Source organism: Aquarana catesbeiana, linkage group LG02 (assembly GCF_042186555.1).
Source record: "Aquarana catesbeiana isolate 2022-GZ linkage group LG02, ASM4218655v1, whole genome shotgun sequence".
NCBI lineage: Eukaryota > Metazoa > Chordata > Amphibia > Anura > Ranidae > Aquarana > Aquarana catesbeiana.
The window spans coordinates 294,420,528-294,440,224 of record NC_133325.1 but is presented as its reverse complement, the minus strand read 5'-3'; the positions used below and the strand labels follow the sequence as shown (position 1 = coordinate 294,440,224).

General features: G+C 42.4%; 1 protein-coding gene across 7 annotated transcripts in view; it reads right to left on the bottom strand.

Moving 5' to 3' along the window:
• The window catches only part of ATP11A (ATPase phospholipid transporting 11A), a 254,699-nt gene extending 240,813 nt beyond the window's left edge, over positions 1–13,886 (bottom strand). For 5 of the 7 annotated variants that reach the window (XM_073614522.1, XM_073614524.1, XM_073614525.1 and 2 more), the window contains exon 1: positions 13,405–13,886. In XM_073614522.1, the coding sequence (XP_073470623.1) occupies positions 13,405–13,443 (39 nt within the window). In that variant the 5' untranslated portion in view covers positions 13,444–13,886. The remainder of the gene's footprint in view (positions 1–13,404) is intronic. The other 2 variants (XM_073614520.1, XM_073614521.1) reach the window with 1 other exon arrangement.
• Between the last annotated feature and the right edge of the window lie 5,811 nt (positions 13,887–19,697).

Below are 19,697 nucleotides of genomic sequence, written 5' to 3'. Positions count from 1 at the left end.
TTCACCTCACTTTCTGTCCCAATGACAGTTGGATTTTGAAAATTTTGGGTTGTTGTGGAAACAAGCCTTGGTGATAAAGCATCAGTGGAGACACATTTTCCCCATAATAGCTCCTACAGGAGTGAATTTCCCTTCCTAGGGGTAGATTTCTTCTCACTTCCTGTTGTCTCCTTCCGTTTGTAAGTAGGAGTTGTTTGTAAGTCGGATGTTTGTAACTAGGGGACCCCCTGTATTTGCCAAAATGCTTACAGAAAAGATTGACAAGCTGTTGCTGTATCTTTTAATACAGAACATCAGAAATTACACTAATTTTCCTCCAATTTTATTTAAATGTAAGGACCTGCGTTGATGGATCAGTTTGCAATGCTTCTGAGCTTATTAAGAAATTTTTGGCCAAAAATTTGCAGTTGATCCCACTTCTTATCTGCGTTTGACCTGTTTCAAACAGGTTTTTGCCTTCCCATAGACTTGTATGGAAATATAAAATCCTCTAAAATTGAACAAAAGCCTGTCAACATAGGCCCTAATAGTTTTTTTTAGACACAATAGGGTGCTTCTTAATATGCCAAATTGCTTACAGAGGAAACGGACAGGTTGTGGAGTGTTTTTAGCAGCAAAGTTCACCGTGCGTATAATTTTCACCTGTACTGATTTGCTATGTTTAAATGTCCAGTCAATCAATGCTTTAGCTATACAAACACACAGATAAAAGGCTGTTCACTTTGCAAAATAATCTATCCTTAGCTTAAGGAATGAGGGAGAGCGCTGATAACTTAAAAAGTAAAAAAGGTACATTTTTCCCCAAAACACACAGATGGTTTCCATATGGTAATTGTGGTGCGCTGCAATGCAGGTGTATTGGGATGCGTCTGCAAGTGTGCTGGGTGTCATTCAAAAGGTAAAAAAAAAAGGGTACGCATCATCAATCTCAAACTACCACGTGCTGCAACAACCTGGTAAATCATGCATTCTACCTATTATTTCAAAAGCCTGATATGTATATTAATCTGCACTCAACTACCAAATAAAATTAAAAAAAAAAAAAAGCACAGGGATACTTTCCACCCACGCATCAAAACCGCTGAGGCCTAAAACATAACCTTTATTATATTCCCAGTAAAATATAATTTAAATAAAATCACTAGGGGGGTTCCCTATGAGTGGAATTGACACACGGTGACTACTGACTTTGTATAAACAATATTTTACTGGGAATATAAAAAAAAAAAAAAAAAGAGTTATGCTTTAAGCCTCAGTGCCCATTTTAAGCTAGTAAAACATGCATTTTACCATGTATTATCACTATGCATAAGTGTTAGGCCAACTTAAACATTTTTAAAATTCAGCTTTTGGAATACCCCCATGTATACGCAAGTGCTGTATGTTGCGATGTTGACAATAACTGTACTTCTGCAAAAGATTATTGAACCATATTACAGCTTCGCAAGCACTGGAAATCTTTTGCCCCTGACCAATATAAAAATACTTGATATAAAGAAATATTTAAACAACATTTTTTTTTTTAAGTGTGGATAGAATGTGTGTAATTTATTTTATTTTATTTATTTTGCTGTGTGACACAGTTGAGGAGATTTCATCCAATTTCCTGTCTGCACAAATATGGGGAATAATGCAATATGTCTCTAAAATGAATGTGGCCAACAATAAAACACACTAAAATTATATAGAACGTCCTGTGAGCCTCCACTAACAATAATAAACCAATAAATCCTCTTTGAATCAGCTGCAAGCGGTAAACATGTCTCATAAACCATGTAAAAGTACTAAAATCGCATTAAAGATGCTGCGCTATCAAAAGGTATAAGCAAAAAGCCTCTGAACTGGTAAAAATATATCCTCTACACCGTGGTAATAATAATCTATAAAATATATAAAATGACACGTGCTTAATAGCTGCAAGTGGTAAACATGTCTCATAAACCATGTAAAAATACTAAAATCGCATTAAAAACGCTGCGCTATCAAAAAGGTATAAGAAAAAAGCCTCTGAACTGAAAAAAAAAAAAAAAAAAATATCCTCTACACCGTGGTAATAATAATGTATAAAATATATAATGAAAAATATATAAAATGACACGTGCTTAATAGCCAAATAATAAAGTGACAATGTGCATTCATATAGTGATAAAAATGTTTTTTAAAGCAAATAAGTCCGTGGAAATTTAAATAGATCCAAATACTAGAATTATAAAAGCGCTTAAGTGCACTGTGCAAAGTTCAAACTGATCCAATTTACAGGTGCTCCACACTCCATGCGATTCAGTATGCTGTGAAAGTGATGCGATAATCAGACGCTGTGTTCTCACTCAGGTGCTCCCCCCTCCCCCATGTAATGAAGGCTCACCTTAAAGTGGAGTTCCACCCACTTTTATACCTCTTCAGCATCCCTCACTAAACTGTGCACTGTAAACAAATTAGATATTTTTAAATTTTTTTTCTCAGCACCTACTGTATATCTGCTGTATTCATTTTTCACTATCTCCTCCCTGGCATGCGGCCCATCGCATCATTTCCTGTTTGCAATGCCTTCTGGGAAGGGGCGGCAACTTCCTCTGAAACTGCTCTGAAAGGATCTCATAGGTGATGGGACCCCCTGAGGAAGATACAAAATTCTCTTGTATCGACACATGTAGGGGAAGGGGACAGGACGGCACGCTTAGCAGATCAGCTGTTAGGAACGATCAGCATACCATCCCGTTACCGGCCGGTTTCAACCATTCCTTTTTTGCTTGATGTAGAATGGCGCACTGAAGCGCCTGGATATTGTGAGTACCCTAAGTGAGACCTGTTTATTTTTGGTTCAATAAATTGGATAAACATACTACACTATGAGATCCTTTTTTCATTGATTTACTGAGGCACATTGGCGATTGATCCAGGATCCCGGACGCACTGTTGAACCCTGTAGTGGTTCCAAAGCGTGTATAGACCAAGCTTAACAGCAAGGTCACACACCTTAAGGTGAGCCTTCATTACATGGAGAGGGGGGGGGGGGAGCACCTGAGTGAGAACACAGCATCTGATTATCGCATCACTTTCACAGCATACTGAATCGCATGGAGTGTGGAGCACCTGTAAATTGGATCAATTTGAACTTTGCACAGTGCACTTAAGCACTTTTATAATTCTAGTATTTGGATCTATTAAAATTTCCACAGACTTAATTTGCTTTAAAACATTTTTTTATCACTATATGAATGCACATTGTCACTTTATTATTTGGCTATTAAGCACGTGTAATTTTATATATTTTTCATTATATATTTTATCCTCTTCCCGCCGAGCGTATGCAGATGTGCTTACTCGGCTTTCTGGGGTTATACCGGGATGATGCCCGCAGCTGCAGGCATCATCCCGGTACCATGTTATAGAGCGGGCGATCGGCTATCCATGTATAACAACCGATGCGGCTAAAAGCCGCTCGGCTGTTATACCGGAGGAGCGGGAGGGGACTCCCCCCCCCTCCCGTCGCTCTTACCGGGCCTCCCGATCGACCGGGAGGCCCGATTGAGGAACTGCCGCCTCCGGCAGCTGCTGCCAGTCAGTAACGAAGCCGTGTACTGCTTCGTTCCAGCCTTCTAATTGTAAACGCAGAAGCGACGTCATGACGTCACTTCCCGTTTACTCGGCTACCAATGGCGCCGGTTTTAAAAAAAATATACAGTGTTCAGAATTGCCATTTTTGGTGATCTGAATTCTGTGAAGTGCAAAGGAGGGATCGGGGGTCTTTTATACCCCCGATCCCTCCATAAAGAGTACTTGTCACCACCTATTACTGTCACAAGGGATGTTTACATTCCTTGTGACAGCAATAAAAGTGATCAAAACATTTTTTTTTTAATTAAAAACACAATTTTTAAAAATAAATAAAATAAATAAGTTAAAAAAAATAATAATTTAAAGCGCCCCCTGTCCCCGCGAGCTTGCGCAGCAAAGAAAACGCATACGGAAGTCGCGCCCGCATATGTAAACGGTGTTCAAATCACACATGTGAGGTATCGCCGCGATTGTCAAAGCGACAGCAATAATTCTAGCCCTAGACCTCCTCTGTAACTCTAACCTAGTAACTGTAAAAAAAATTTAAAGCGTCGCCTATGAAGATTTTTAGGTACCGTAGTTTGTCGCCATTCCACAAGTGCATGCAATTATAAAGTGTGACATGTTTGGTATCTATTTACTCGGCGTAACATCTTTCACATTATGCAAAAAAATTGGGTTAACCTTACTGTTTGTTTTTTTTTTTAAATTCATGAAAGTGTCCCTTTTCCCAAAAATTTGCGTTTAAAACACCGCTGCACAAATACCGTGTGATAAAAAATATTGCAACAATCGCAATTTTATTCTCTAGATTCTCTGCTAAAAAAATATATATAATGTTTGGGGGCTCTAAGTAATGTTCTAGCAAAAAATACGGATTTTAACTTGTAAACACCAAATGTCAAAAAATAGGCTTAGTCATGAAAGGGTTATACATTATTATTACCACGGTGTAGAGGATATATTTTTTTCAGTTCAGAGGCTTTTTGCTTATACCTTTGATAGCGTAGCGTTTTTAATGCGATTTTACAACAATAAAACACTTTTTCCACAAAACGAGGAAGGGATGGAATCTCTGACATTTTCTAAATGGTTTCAAAACCCCCATTCACTTAACATCTACTATGTACATCATGTGTTTTTTAAATTCCTCTACAAACTCCTGACCATTAATGCGGAGATCCCACAATCAGTAAGGCTGCCTTTAACATTTGCTAGGCTTCTAACAAGAAAACCTATTCATCACTCATCAGCAATGATTGCATAGACAACCACATGACAATCCCATGGTAGTAATGAGTTTCAGCTTTGTGGCCAATAATCCAGTCGGAAGGAACTATACAGAATGGTCCTCTACCTAAAGAGTCATCCCCTCCTTTGGACTCCTGGTGAATTCTGTATGTCTTATATAAAAATTGGTTTGTGTAATGAAATGAGTATCATTCAAACATGTGCCTTTCAACCAAACATGCGGTAAGTACCAATAGCTAGCTTTAGCCATAGTTCTGCATCAAGCTATTTTTAATACTGGAGGAATATTGATTTAAAATTACTTTGCAGAGTTTCCTAAAATAACCATTCACTGTAGTGTTTGTTCCATAAATCTGTCTGTGCAGGCCTGGTAATGTAAACTCCGCAGAAGACCAAAATAAATAAAATTAGAATAAGTGATCATTTATCATACTGACCTACTAGCATATTGATTTATCATAATAACCATACACACACACACACAAACATATATACATACACACATATACTTGAAACATGGAGAAGAAAGCAGCAAATTTGCCCCAAAGCCACTGGTGCTAATTGACCAATAGGCTTCATGCACTCTAGACTCTTGCCCAGCTCTTCTGAATGCCTGTTCTCCTGGCAGAAAAAAGCAGCTTAAAAAAAGAAAAAAAAAATGCGCCTAAAGCTGCGTCTTGCATATGGGTTTAGGCACCGCAAGTGTTTGGGCATTCAATTATTACACTGGCTAGAATATTCATTTATTCTGGTGATGGACAAGAACGATCAAGCACTAAATGCGCCTAGCATTCACATACATTTACAGGCATTTAAGCGCTTTCTGCTAAAAACGCTCCTCTCTTGTACATGCAATTGAGGGGGGGGGGGGGGGCTGAGCCTCTAAATGCTCCTCTTCTAATATGCCTGTAAATGCATATTTGTGCATTGACACATAGGCTAACAGAGGGTGTTTGGAGTCGTAAAAAAATAAATAAAATGGCCAAACTCCTGTAATAGAGGTCGTAAGTTTGGCTCCTGTTTTCATTGAGGGCCACAGAAGCCTCCATCCAAAACTGACAGTTTTTGGTAGATTCCCATCTGTAACATCTGCGGATTATATCACCCCCACCCCTGCAAAATGATCTTGGGAGTTCAATGGATCATGCAGCATGGATAACATTGGCCAACTGCTACTGTTTCTCAAAGTGCAGGTCTGTTTCTGAAAAGTACAAGCTCTAAGTGGCGGTTCACACAGGGGCGACCTAGCCGCCTGACAAGTTGCCTCCCGTTCTGTACAATGGAACCGTTCTAATAGGAGCGACGCAAGTCGCTCCGACTTAGAAGAAAGGTTCCTGTACTACTTTGGGGGCGACTTGAGGCGACTTGCATAGACTTCTATACAGAAGTCGTTTTGCAAGTCGCCGTGGAAGTCGTGTGCAGGTCGCCTCGGTGAGGCGACCTGCAAGTCGTGCCGCCCCTGTGGGAACTGGGGCTTAGGCTATATCTGTATACTTGTTTGACTACTTAGTCATTGACTCTTATCAGCTGTCACAACATCTAATAGACACACATATAGTGGATATGAAAAGTATACACACCCCTGTTAAAACATCAGGTTTCTGTGATGTAAAAAAAATATGAGACAAAGATAAATCATTTCAGAACTTTTTCCACCTTTAATGTGACCTATAAACTGTATTCTTTTAGGTGGAGGGAAGTAAAAGTAAAAAAAATAAAATAAAATAATATGGTTGCAAAAGTGTGCACACCCTTAAACTAATACTTTGTTGAAACACCTTTTGATTGTATTACAGCACTCAGTCTTTTTGGGTATGAGTCTATCAGCATGGCACATCTTGACTTGGCAAAAATAGCGGCTGTAAAGTGCCTGATACATGCTTCCCCTACAGCCCCCGTGTGAGAGCCTGAGTGTTTTCACACTGGGGCAGTGTGTTTACAGGATGTTAGAAAAAGTCCTGCAAGCAGCGTCTTTGGGGCTGTGAAGGAGTGGTGTATACATCGCACCTTCACCGCCCCTGCCCACTGAAATGAATGGGCAGCGCTGGCGAAGGGCTTGCAAAGTGCTTCAGCAGCTGCGCATTTCGGGCACTATTAACCCTTTCTTCGGTCGCTAGCGGGGGTTTAAAGCACCCCGCTAGCAGCCAAAAAGTGCCGCTAAAACTAGCAGCGCTTTACCGCTGAACGCGGCCTGTTGTCAGTGCAAAAGGGGTCTTATAACTGGGGATGTAGCTGTTTTCAGAATTAAGCAATCGCATTCAAACTCATGTTCTATAGAAGTCAATACACACCTGCCATTGTGAGGTCAGGCACTGATGTTGGATGAGAAGGCCTGGCTCGTAGTCTCTGCTCTAATTCATCCCAAAGGTGTTCTATCAGGTTGAGGTCAGGACTCTGTGCAGGCCAGTCAAGTTCCTCCACCCCAAACTCGCTCATCCTTGTCTTTATGAACCTTGCTTTGTGCACTGGTCCAAATCATTTGGTGGAAGGGGGGGTTATGGTGCGGGGTTGTTTTTCAGGGGTTTGGCTTGGCCGCTTAGTTCCAGTGAAGGGAACACATTTTGAACAATTTTACGCTCCCAACTTTGTGGGAACAGTTTGGGGATGGCCCCTTCCTGTTCCAACATGACTGCGCACCAGTGCACAAAGCAAGGTCCATAAAGACAAGGATGAGTGAGTTTGGGGTGGAGGAACTTGACTGGTCTACACAGAGTCCTGACCTCAACCCGATAGAACACCTTTGGGATGAATTAATTAGAGCGGAGACTGCGAGCCAGGCCTTCTCGTCCAACATGCCTGACCTCACAAATGCACTTCTAAAAGAATGGCCAAACATTCCCATAGACAGACACACTCCTAAACCTTGTGGACAGCCTTCCCAGAAGAGTTGAAGCTGGTAGAGCTTCAAAGGGTGGGCCAACTCAATATTGAACCCTACGGACTAAAGCCTCGTACACACGCTTAGATTTTCAGATGACCGAACGTTCGTTTATGTGGCATGCTAGTCTCATGTCGAAAGTGAAGAGGTTACTCACAATACGAAAATTTTCATACAACAGAATACAACGTCAGAAGTGAGGTAACGTGTTGAAGAGTTTTGTTTGTATTCTTTTGTTTCTGAGCATGCGTAGTCTTGCTCTTATGATTTTTTTTCGTACGAAAACCGTACTAATGAAACGAAAATTGTACGTTGGAGTTCACATCTGACAAAAACTTTATAGTCTGCACATCCAGCTTTTGTCTGATGAAAAAGCAAAATTGGCTGTCAAAAGCACCGTACTAATGATCCGAAAATCAGCAGACAGCTCATCGTACGAATTTTTCCATCCGATTTTCGTATTGTGTGTAACGGGCCTTAAGACTGGGATGCCATTAAAGTTCATGGGCATAGGTGTATTTTATACTGCTATTTTCTTGATATAGTTTTTCTTTTTCATTTCTTTCTTCTTATTTTATGTTTGTTTTGTTGCATGTATGCAAAAACTAAAATTTCAATAAAAAAAAAAAAAAAAAAAAAAAAAAAAAAAATCTATATAATCAAAAAGTTCATGCGTGTGTAAAGGCAGGCATCCCAATACTTTTGGCAATATAGTGTACTTCGTAAATAAGAACGCATGCTCAACTATTACAAGAATACACCCTTTTTACGCCGATCTTTACATGTCACGTCTATATAATATATATTGTTTAGTTGGTAATTAATAATTACATTTTTATTATACCTCTACTGCTACGGTGAGCTAAAAGTTAATGAGTGCACTACTTGTATTGGTGGTATGCCTGACAACTTTCTCTAAAATCAATTTGCAGGGAATAGACTGCAAATTATGATCAAAATAATATTTTGGTGATTGTGAAATAGTTCGGTGAGTGGTGAAAGCAGAGCGGTCACGTTAATACAAATCATAAGACTTGGGGCACCTTGTGAGGAATCACATTTTAGTGGCCAGAATGAAAACACAAGGAAACCATTGTTTGCCCAGAAGGGGGGGTGACTGCAGAGATCTCCAAGTCAGAAAGGAAAATAGAACTGTTGGTGTGTCTAAAATCATCAGGTGGAATTCACCGAAAAAAATCTGGCATTCCCTCCCTGGGCACACACTGTAGCCAGAAGGTTAGTTCCCCCGAGCCTTACAAAAATAACATTGATCATACATCCGATATTATTCATGTAAACATGAAAGTGGATCACACAGAAAGCCCTACACACAGATGATCTACATTGAGTAAATCTCTTGTTAAACTATTTCAGCTGTTTATCTCTAGGAAGGAACATTGTGACATATTTGTACATGTTTTTGCTTGTCTCTTGGTGAATGTGTACAGGCTATAGATTCTTCATGATTCAATCAGAAGTCTAGGAGAGCAAGGAGCAGAAATGCCTGTAATGAGATATAGAAACACATTTACAGGACATCAAAGCCATACACAAAACTCACCATACATGGTACAATCTCCATCAGCTCTATCAACAGTGGTGGCCCGTGCATTGTGGGCCGCCCCACCCCCCCATCCATCCGCCCGGCCCCTTTCAGGACGTCGGATGCATCGATTCCTATGGTGGGGGTGGTACTTTTTGAAGCACCTGATTAGAGCCAGAGGCTCTAAAAGGCTTCAAAATAGGGTGGGCTCAGGGTGCAGAGAGTGCGCCCTGATCCCACCCAATTGTGTGACGATAGCAAATTAATTTTCACTATTTTCATACTAACCTTCCTCCCCGCCAATCAGGAGGCAGGGTGTCAGGCCTGTTTCCTGATTGGCCAAAGCGGCAGGCCACCCTATTGGAATGCCTGGCGCTTAGGAAGAGGAGCGGAGGAGACACACGCTGGAGCCGAGGTCGCTGCCACTCTGGTGCGCTTAGAGGGGCTGCTCCCTGACAGTAAGTGCCAGCCAGGGGCTGCGTTTGATGGGCACAAGTGGCTGCGTTTGATGGGCACAAGTGGCTGCGTTTGATGGGCACAAGTGGCTGCATTTGATGGGCACAAGTGGCTGCATTTGATGGGCACAAGTGGCTGCATTTGATGGGCACAAGTGGCTGCATTTGATGGGCACAAGTGGCTGCATTTGATGGGCACAAGTGGCTGCGTTTGATGGGCACAAGTGGCTGCGTTTGATGGGCACAAGTGGCTGCGTTAGATGGGCACAAGTGGCTGCGTTAGATGGGCACAAGTGGCTGCATTTGATCCACTAAGGAGGCAGGGTGTCAGACCTGTTTCCTGATTGGCCAAAGCGCCAGGCCACCCTATTGGATGCCTGGCGCTTAGGAAGAGGAGCAGAGGAGACACACACTGGAGCTGAGGTCGCCACCACTCTGGTGCGCTTAGAGGGGCTGCTCCCTGACGGTAAGTGCCAGCCAGGGGCTGCATTTGATGGGCACAAGTTACAAGTACATATTTGGGGGGCACACCATACAATGGATTTAAATTCAAGATGGTGCTGCTGTAAGACCTATAAACAGTACAAAATATATTGTAATATTTTGTGATGGGCACAAGTGGCTGCGTTTGATCCACTCAGGAGGCAGGGTGTCAGACCTGTTTCCTGATTGGCCAAAGTACCAGGCCACCCTATTGGATGCCTGGCGCTTAGGAAGAGGAGCGGAGGAGACACACACTGGAGCTGAGGTCGCTGCCACTCTGGTGCGCTTAGAAGGGCTGCTGCCTGGCAGTAAGTGCCAGCCAGGGGCTGCATTTGATGGGCACAAGAGGCTGTGTATGATGGGCACAAGTGGCTGCAATTGGCGGGCACAGTGAGGCTGCATTTGATGGGGGGGGGGGGGTGTTTCAGTATTTTGTTTGCGCCCCCCCAAAAAAATTTTGAGCACCAGCCGCCACTGTCTATCAACAACTATGTAGTGCAAGGGCACACCTGATTTTATAGTGATTGGTTGGCTAGTTTAGCTAGGTCCTCATATTATATAGCTTTGGTAGATCTAAAGTGGACTGTACGTGTGCGATGAGCCCAATGGTGGCCAGACATACTTTGATAAATGAGATTTCTTTTTCCAATTGATCTCTTCTGAAAGGAATAAACAAACAAACAATCTATAGTTCACAACTCATTCAACGGATAGCCACACATGGGGGAAATTATTCTAATCAAATATTAAAGTGGTTGTAAGCCTCAGACATGAAATATGAACAAAGCATATCCCTCTATAGTGTGTACTTGTCTCAATCCAGAGCACTAAGTGTCATTTCTGTCCACTGCTATCAGCATGAATCACTTCTGACAAGTTTTCCTGACACCAAGAGAAAAAAGGTGACAGGGGAGGGCACATCCTGTGAGTGACAGCCTCCGCCCTCTTCCTGTGTGCAGGAGGTGTGTCCCTTTCCTCCAATCAGCTCTCAGAGCTCTTGTACAGTGTGTAACTGCAGCTCTCCACTCCTTGCTTTTCAGAGCCGAGAGATCCTGTGTAAATTCTGCACTTTACTATTATTATCATACAGGATTCATATAGCGCCAACGTTACGCCCTTTACAATATAAATGGGGGACAGTAGAGTTACAATACAAGAAAATACAAGAGGGGTTATGGCCCATACACAGAGGGCCCTGCTAACAAGAGCTTACAATCTAATAGGGTGGGGCAAGTGGTACAGAAATTTGTAACTGTGGGGGATGAGCTGGTGGAAGTGAAAAGAGATTAGTTGGAGGCGCGATAGGCTTCCATGAAGAGATGAGTTCTCAGGGGTCACCTAAAAGGCAGCCAGAGTAGGAGATGGTTGCCACTTTTGGATGACCACTTTGAATGGATGTAGGAAATAGATGGCTTTAGATAAACAGGTACAACTTATGTAGGAGGATTTGTTTCATGTCTGTGCATCACCTGAAGCCAGTCACTTCACCGAGTATATGGAAGAGTTTACAACCACTTTAAGATACAATCTTACAAATTTATTGAAAGTTTTTGAGCACATCTCTATTTTCACTATGTAATCTCACAATCTGATCAATCTAAATATGATCATATTAATGAACAAAGCATGTCAGTGCTGTCCACTGAAGCAAAGTGATCGATAATTTTCAGATCTGGCCAATCAATTTGATTGATTGGATAGAGATTGATTGGATAGTTTAGGCAAGTCCTCATATTACATAGTTTTGGTAGATCTCAAGTTGGTTGTACAGTTAGATTGTAAGCAAGGGGTGAGCCCAATGCTGGCCATCACACTTTGATAATTGATCTATAGCTGACAACCCATCCGATTGATATGCCCCACACAGGGAAGTGCTGCCCACTAATGCAAAGTGATCGATAATTTTTGGACCTGGTCAATCCACTCAATAAGATTGTATACAGATTGATTGGATAGTTTAGGCAAGTCCTCATATTACACAGTTTATTAGGTAGATCTAAACTTGGTTGTACAGTAAGATTGTAAATATGTGTTGAGCCCAATGGTGGCCAATACACTTTGATAACTGATCAATTTCTTTCCCGATCAGAATAAATCGATCTATAGTTGACAAGCCATCCAATCTATATGCCACACACAGGGAAGTTTGCTCACTGATCCAAAGTGATAGATCATTTTCGAACCTGGCCAACCCACTCAATTTGATTGACTGGATTGGATAGCGATTGACTGGATAGTTTAGGCAAGTCATCATATTACATACAGTGGACAACCCATCTGATCAGCATGTCACACACAGGGAAGTTTGCCTACTGATGCAAAGTGATCGATAATTTTTGGACCTGGCCAACCCACTCAATATGATTGATTGGACGGTTTAGGTAATTCATCATATTACATACAGTTGACAACCCATCTGATCAGCATGTCACACACAGAGAAGTTTGCCCACTAACGCAAAGTGATCGATAATTTTTGGACCTGGCCAACCCACTTAAATTTGATTGATTGGACAGGGCAAAGACTGATTGAATAGTTTAGGCAAGTTTATATATATATATGAGACACAACTCATCTGATCAATATGCCACACACAGGGAAGTGGATTTTGATCAATAATTAAGATACAATAGTAACTTAAAAGTATTCATTAATACAGTATCCGATTGATGCAAAACAATTGAGAATATTCTTCCCTGGGCTGATCGACTCCGTTTGATTGAATCTATTGAAATGGAATCTAAATCCATCGAAAGAGAAGTAATTCAATTGTTTGCAGATTTGATCAAATATCACATCGATTGGATTAACAAAAAAAAAAAAATTGATGTGTGTATGGTCACTATAAATCTATCAGGTGGGAAATATAGCTATTTGATCGCTTGCAAACTTGATCTGTTGATTTAATCACAGACCTATTAGATCATAAAATCAGCCTGTGTATGGGCACTAGAAGTCATCGGTCACCACTGGTGAGCAGAAAGAAAAAGGTAAAAGGTGTCATTGTGACTCTATGTACACACATTCCAGTCTAGTCCATATAAAAGTAACAAGTATCATCCTCACACTTCATAAAGCATATCTGGAAAAGTTGAGCGATATTGAGCTGCTAATCTAATTGCAATGTTTATAGCCGTGTTATATCACAGCGATTACTGATAAGGTTGACATGTGCACACAGATAAGAGACATGGGAAGGTGACATGGACACACACAGATCAGTGATGAGGACTTACATATCTGGTAATGAGGCTCCTGAGCAGGCTGCAATCCATGGCTAGTGACAGCTGTCCTGACACCTCCTCTGCCTCCTTCCTTCCATACACCGGCTGGCTGGGAAGGATGTCTTATCTCGGTGTGTAGTCACACATGGAAGGCTGGTCTCCTTATTTCTACAGGATGGATGGATGGCTGGGGAGGCTTCACATGGGCTGTGTGTTTGTTAACAAGTGCCGATCGTCAATGCTTCTATTATCTCCGCTCCATGTACTGATCGCTGACTCTCTCATTGGGGATTTCCTTGCTGAGATTGGCCCGATGTGTATCTTTGGTGTTGCTGTGTCTCGGTTTGGCAGTGTCAGTGGAATCATTCGGCTTTGCCCCCCTCCTGTGGATTTCCAACTAGATGCTTGTTTCTCTTTGATGATCAGTTCCCTCTTCCACACACTCACACCCCTCCCGTCTCATGTCACAGAGCCCCTCCCAGGCCCCACTTCGAGATCCGCCCCTCTTCCTAGACTCCTCCCCTCTTCCTCGCCTTCTCTCTGATCCCTCACTGCCAGTCATTGCACGAGCCTGCACGCCCCGCCCTCTTACTCTGCTCGCCTCCAGCTTCTGTCAGTGCTGTCACTTTACACCGCCCACCTCCCCTGTGAGTGGACACGCCCCCTCCCCCGCCTGCCTCCCTCCCTCCCTATTTCTTTTCATCAATCTGCTCCAGTGCTGGCATCCTGTGCTATTTATATCTCGCCGGGCGACTTACTCATCCAGCTGGCTAGAAATGAGCTCGGATTGTCACACCACAGCGTGGACTCTACAGATCACTTTTATTTTTACTAAAACTGGAGCAGCTTTGTATAGCAATCAATTAGCATCCAGCATCATCCTGTTCACTTAAGCTTTGGAAATGATAGCTAGAAGCTGATTGGTTGCCATGCACATCTGCTCCTAGGCAGTCCAGTCTGCACTCTATAGATCACTTTTATTTTTACTAAAACTGGAGCATCTCTGTATAGCAACCAATCAGCTTCTAGAATAATTTTGTTGACCTAAGCTTTGGAAATTATAGCTAGAAGCTGATTGGTTGCCATGCACATCTGCTCCTAGGCAGCCAAGCCTGCACTCTACAGATCACTTTTATTTTTACTAAAACTGGAGCAGCTCTGTATAGCAATCAATCAGCTTTCAGCATCATCTTGTTGACTTAAGCTTTGGAAATGATAGCTAGAAGCTGATTGGTTGCCATGCTCATCTGCTCCTAGGCAGTCCAGCCTGCACTCTACTTTTATTTTTACTAAGACTGGAGCATCTCTGTATAGCAATCAATCAGCTTCTAGCATAATTTTGTTGACCTAAGCTTTGGAAATTATAGCTAGAAGCTGATTGGTTGCCATGCTCATCTGCTCCTAGGCAGCCCAGCCTGCACTCTACAGATCACTTTTATTTTTACTAAAACTGGAGCAGCTCTGTATAGCAATCAATCAGCTCCCAGCATCATCTTGTGGAAAACGAAAGCTAGAAACTGATGGTTATCGTGCACATCTGCTCCAGTTTTTAGTAAATCCCCATGTGAGCCCCCGTTCACACTGCTGTGATTTGCTGTACATCACATGGCATTGGAAATCGCATTATTCTCCATGGTACTAATTCACATCGATGCAACGGGGTCCGGTGCGATTTTTGAAAAGGTGCATGTGCTTTTTTTGGTGCTACAAAGTGCGTTTGGGGTTCTGAACTTAGATAAGTGGCGGCCTGTCCATACGGGGCGCAGGGGCACCGACCCCCTAATCCATACGCCCGGCCTCTAATCTACATGCAGGGCGCCGGATGCATGGATTCCAATGGGGTTTTTTTTTGTTTCCAAAGCATGTGATTAGAGCTGGAGGTTTTAATTGGCTTCATAAAGGGTGGGCTCAGGGCACAGAGCCCACCCCCTCCCCCAAAATGGAGCACCAGCCTCCACTGACTTAGATTGTAAGCTCTAATGAGCAGGGCCCTTTGATTCCTCTTGTATTGTAAGTGTAATGTCTGCCTTCATTTTGTAAAGCGCTGCGCAAACTGTTATATAAATCCTGTACAACAATAAACTTCAATGGGCGTGCATGAAAAAGGCATTTTTGCTCCATTTTTTTTTTTTTGCTTAAAATCCACTCTTCTTCCTAGCAATAATGATGTCATAGCAGACATCACGAGTCATTGGCACAGATAAATACGCACAATGCATGAAAACAGATGAAAGACGCGTGCTTATGCAACAGATAGGAGGAGAAAGCCGCACACCACAGCAGGGTATTGAGAAATGCTTCTTTATTCCAAAAGATGAGGCAATACAGCACCGAGTTTCAAGGATGTTAACGCGTTTCACACAACATAATGCTTAATCAGAACTTGTGCAACAGCACGTGTTTAAACCTAGGCTTAGGGCTCGTTCACACGGGCAGCTGGGTGGCAGTAGAAGTAGGTGGTTGAGCTGCCGTTTTTACCTCCTTCCGACAGCCCACCTAAAGAAGGACATGCAGCACGCTCAGGGCTGTATACATATCACGGCCACACTGCTTTGATAAAAATGAACCTACATGTCACTTTTGGTAGGCTCTACCACCGCTGAATGCGACCTATTTAACCACTTCAATACAGGGCATTTTCACCCCCTTCCTGCCCAGACCAAATTTTTGTTTTTAGCCCTGTTGCATTTTTAATGACAATTGTGTGGTCATGCGACGTTGTACCTAAACAAAATTGATGTCCTTTTTCCCCCACAAATAGAGCTTTCTTTTGGTGGTATTTGATCACCTGTGCGGTTTTTATTTTTTGCACTATAAACAAAAGAAGAGCGACAATTTTGAAAAAAACACAATATTTTTTACTTTTTGCTATAATGAATAACACCAAATTTAAAAAAAAAAAAATTTCCTCAGTTTAGGCTGATATGTATTCTTCTACATATTTTTGGTAAAAAAAATTGCAATAAGCGTATATTGATTGGTTTGCACAAAAGTTCTAGCGTCTACATAATACAGAGAATTCCTGATTGGGTGAGCTTGTCCTTAATGTTTATGTTTTGTATGGAATGTTCTGATACATTACTGATAAATCTGCAGCAATAATCTTATATGTACTTGCTGATGCGTTTGTATATGTTACAACTACTGTATGTTATATTGTAGATATGGTTCTCCTGAAGAAGCGGTGCTAACCGCGAAACCGGTCGAGAAATTAAGCTGTATACATATCTGCCATCAATTTGTGCGGAATCCACTGGTCCAGACCTTCTGGTATTCCCACCCTTTCTTTTATGGTTATATGTAATGTTGTTATTGTTTACAATCGCAACTGTATGCGATATTGTAATTTTATGAATGTTGTTTCTATTAAAAGTTAACTTTTATAAAAATTTTCAATCCCTTTTTACTCTTTACTTCTACTGTATACTTATTTGTAGTACCGTAATAGTCCCTTTCTTTTCCCTGTTGGGGGGGTGGAGACATTGACTGACAGGAGCAGCAACTGCGGCCGTCACCCTTCCCCCTTCTCCTTTTAATATGGGATAGACTTATGGCATTTCTTTTTTTACTTGTAATGACGGCGATCTGCGATTTTTTTTTTTGTGACTGTGACATTGCGATGGACATATCGGACACTTTTGACACATTTTTGGGACCATTCACATTTATACAGCGATCAGTGCTATAAAATTGCACTGATTACTGTGTAAATGTGACTGGCAGGGAAGGGGTTAACACTAAGGGGTGATCGAGGGGTTAATTATGTTTCCTAGGGAATGATTCTAACTGTAGGGGGCGGGGACTCACAGGGGGAGAAGACCAATCGGTGTTCATCTGTACTGGGAACACAGATCGCTCTCCTCTCCTCTGACAGGACATGGATCTGTGTGCTTACACACACAGATCCACAGTCCTGCTCGGTTAACAGACAATCGCAGCCACCGGGCACGCGCACCAGGTCCCGAGCAATGTGGCGCACACGTGCGCGCCCTGTAGACAGCCGGCAAGCCCAGGACGTCATATGACGCCCGCCCAGGATGGGAGATCCCTCCTACGGGCGTCATATTACTATGGGCGGGTAGGGAAGTGGTTAAAGTGGTTGTAAAGGTTCAAGCTTTTTTTTATCTTCATGCATTCTATGCATGAAGGTAAAAACCTTCTGCGTGCAGCAGCCCACCTATAATACTTACCTGAGCCCCCTCGCGATCCAGCGATGTGCACAAGAGCCTGTGCTCTCTGGGGACTCTTCCTCTGCATTGGCTGAGACAGCAGCAGAAGCCATTGGCTCTCGCTGCTGTCAATCACAACCAGTGAGCCAATGAGGGGAGAGAACGGGCAGGGCCGAGCCGCGGCTGTATGTGTGTGAATGGACACGTACAGCAGCGGCTCAGGAGCGAGCCTGCTTGGGTACGCCGATTGCAAGATGATTGCTACGGGGGCACTCAGCAGGTGGGAGGGGCTAGGAGCGCAGGCGGGGGGGGGGACCCGTGAAGAGGAGGATCGGGGCTGTTCTGTGCAGAACCGCTGCACAGAGCAGGTAAGTAGAACATGTTTATTATTTTTAAAAAATGCCTTTATTTTTTGCTTTAAAATTCAGTCTCTTCTTCCTGATCTGATGTCACAGCAGATATTTCTAGTTATTTCAGCAGATATTTCTAGTTATTGACAGAAATAAATACACATGATGCATAAAAACATATAAAAAACGTGCATAAACTCACTACAAAAACGCAATGAAAGACGCACGCTTATGCAGCGACACTAGTTTAAACCTAGGCTTAGAGCTTGTTCACACGGGCGGTCGGGTGGCAATAGAAGCAAACCTCCCAACTTTCTGAGATGGGAACGAGGGACACCTATTAGCAAAAGTATGCAGGCATAGGACACACCCCCTGTCATGCCCCCCTTAAAGGAGAATGATACAAAAAAAATGATTAGTTATACCCACAAGTGCTTTTTTACCACTATTATTCCTTTATATTGGTTTTTAGATTTTACAAATGCAGCCATTTAGAAATAGGATAAAAGGGTCAGCACTGGAAAACACTTTTTGAAAGATAACAAGTGCATTTTGACCAAACTGAAGGACACATGAGGAGGAAACAGGGACAGATTGTTGCAAATCAGGGACAGTCCCTCAAAACCAGGGACAGTTGGGAGCTATGTAGAAGTAGGCATTTGAACTGCTGTTTTTTACCTCCTCCTGACAACCCACGGCATGCAGCCATTCACATACCTCCCAACATTTTGAGATGGGAATGAGGGACACCTACTAGCAAACGTATGTAATCATAAGACACGCCCCCCACCACGCCCCTTAAAGGGGAAATCATTTTTAAAAAAAAGGTTAATTAAAGAAGAATTAAACCCTGATGGGTTTTACTTCCTCTTTTGCTCTCTGCAAAGCCTGCAAAATAAAAGCATAATGGGCTAGTATGCATTGCATACTAGCCCATTATGTGACACTTACCTGCAAGCAAATCCATCGCTGTCCCCTGTGCAGGCTGCGTCCATCTTCGTCGCTCTTCCTTCTGGGGCCGCCGACTCAGGTGAAGAAACGGCACGTTGGTCCGTTTCTTCACAGCGCATGCGCCGATGACGACATTGGTGGGCTACAAGTGAAAGATCTCCTAAACGGTGCACGTTTAGGAGATATTTCCACTACCTATAGGTAAGCCTAATTCTGGGTGTTCACACCTAGGCAATCAGATTCTGAAAATCGCTTGCTGCGTTTTGCAAACTGATTGTGGAGGTGTCGTTAACTTAACATACTCTGCAATCAGTTTGCATGAACAGATTTGCAATTTAGATGGGGCACAAATTTGCAGCAAATTCACTACAAATTTGCGCCGCATCTAGCATAGCTCCCTACTGTCCCTGATTTCGAGGGACTGTCCCTTATTTGGAGCAATGCCCCTCTGTCCCTCTTTCCTCCTCATTTTTCCCTCATTTTGGTCTGATCTATATAGTTGTATATAAAATGCACTTTTTATCTTTCAAAAAGTGTTTCCCAGTTCTAAACATTTCATCTGTTTTCTAAATTCCTGCATTTGTAAATTTTAAAAGCCAGTATAAAGTGGTAAAAAAAAAAAAGCCCTTCTGGATTTAACTAACCTTATTTTTTTAAATTCTTCTTTAAGGGGGTGTGGCAGGAAGCGTGTCCTATGCCTACATACATTTGTTAGTAGGTGTCCCTCATTCCCATCTTAAAATGTTGGGAGGTATGCATCTAGTGTGAACCGAACCTAAGGGTTAAAACAGGTGGTGAGTAGGCAACACATCACCACCTCACTGCCTGTCAAATG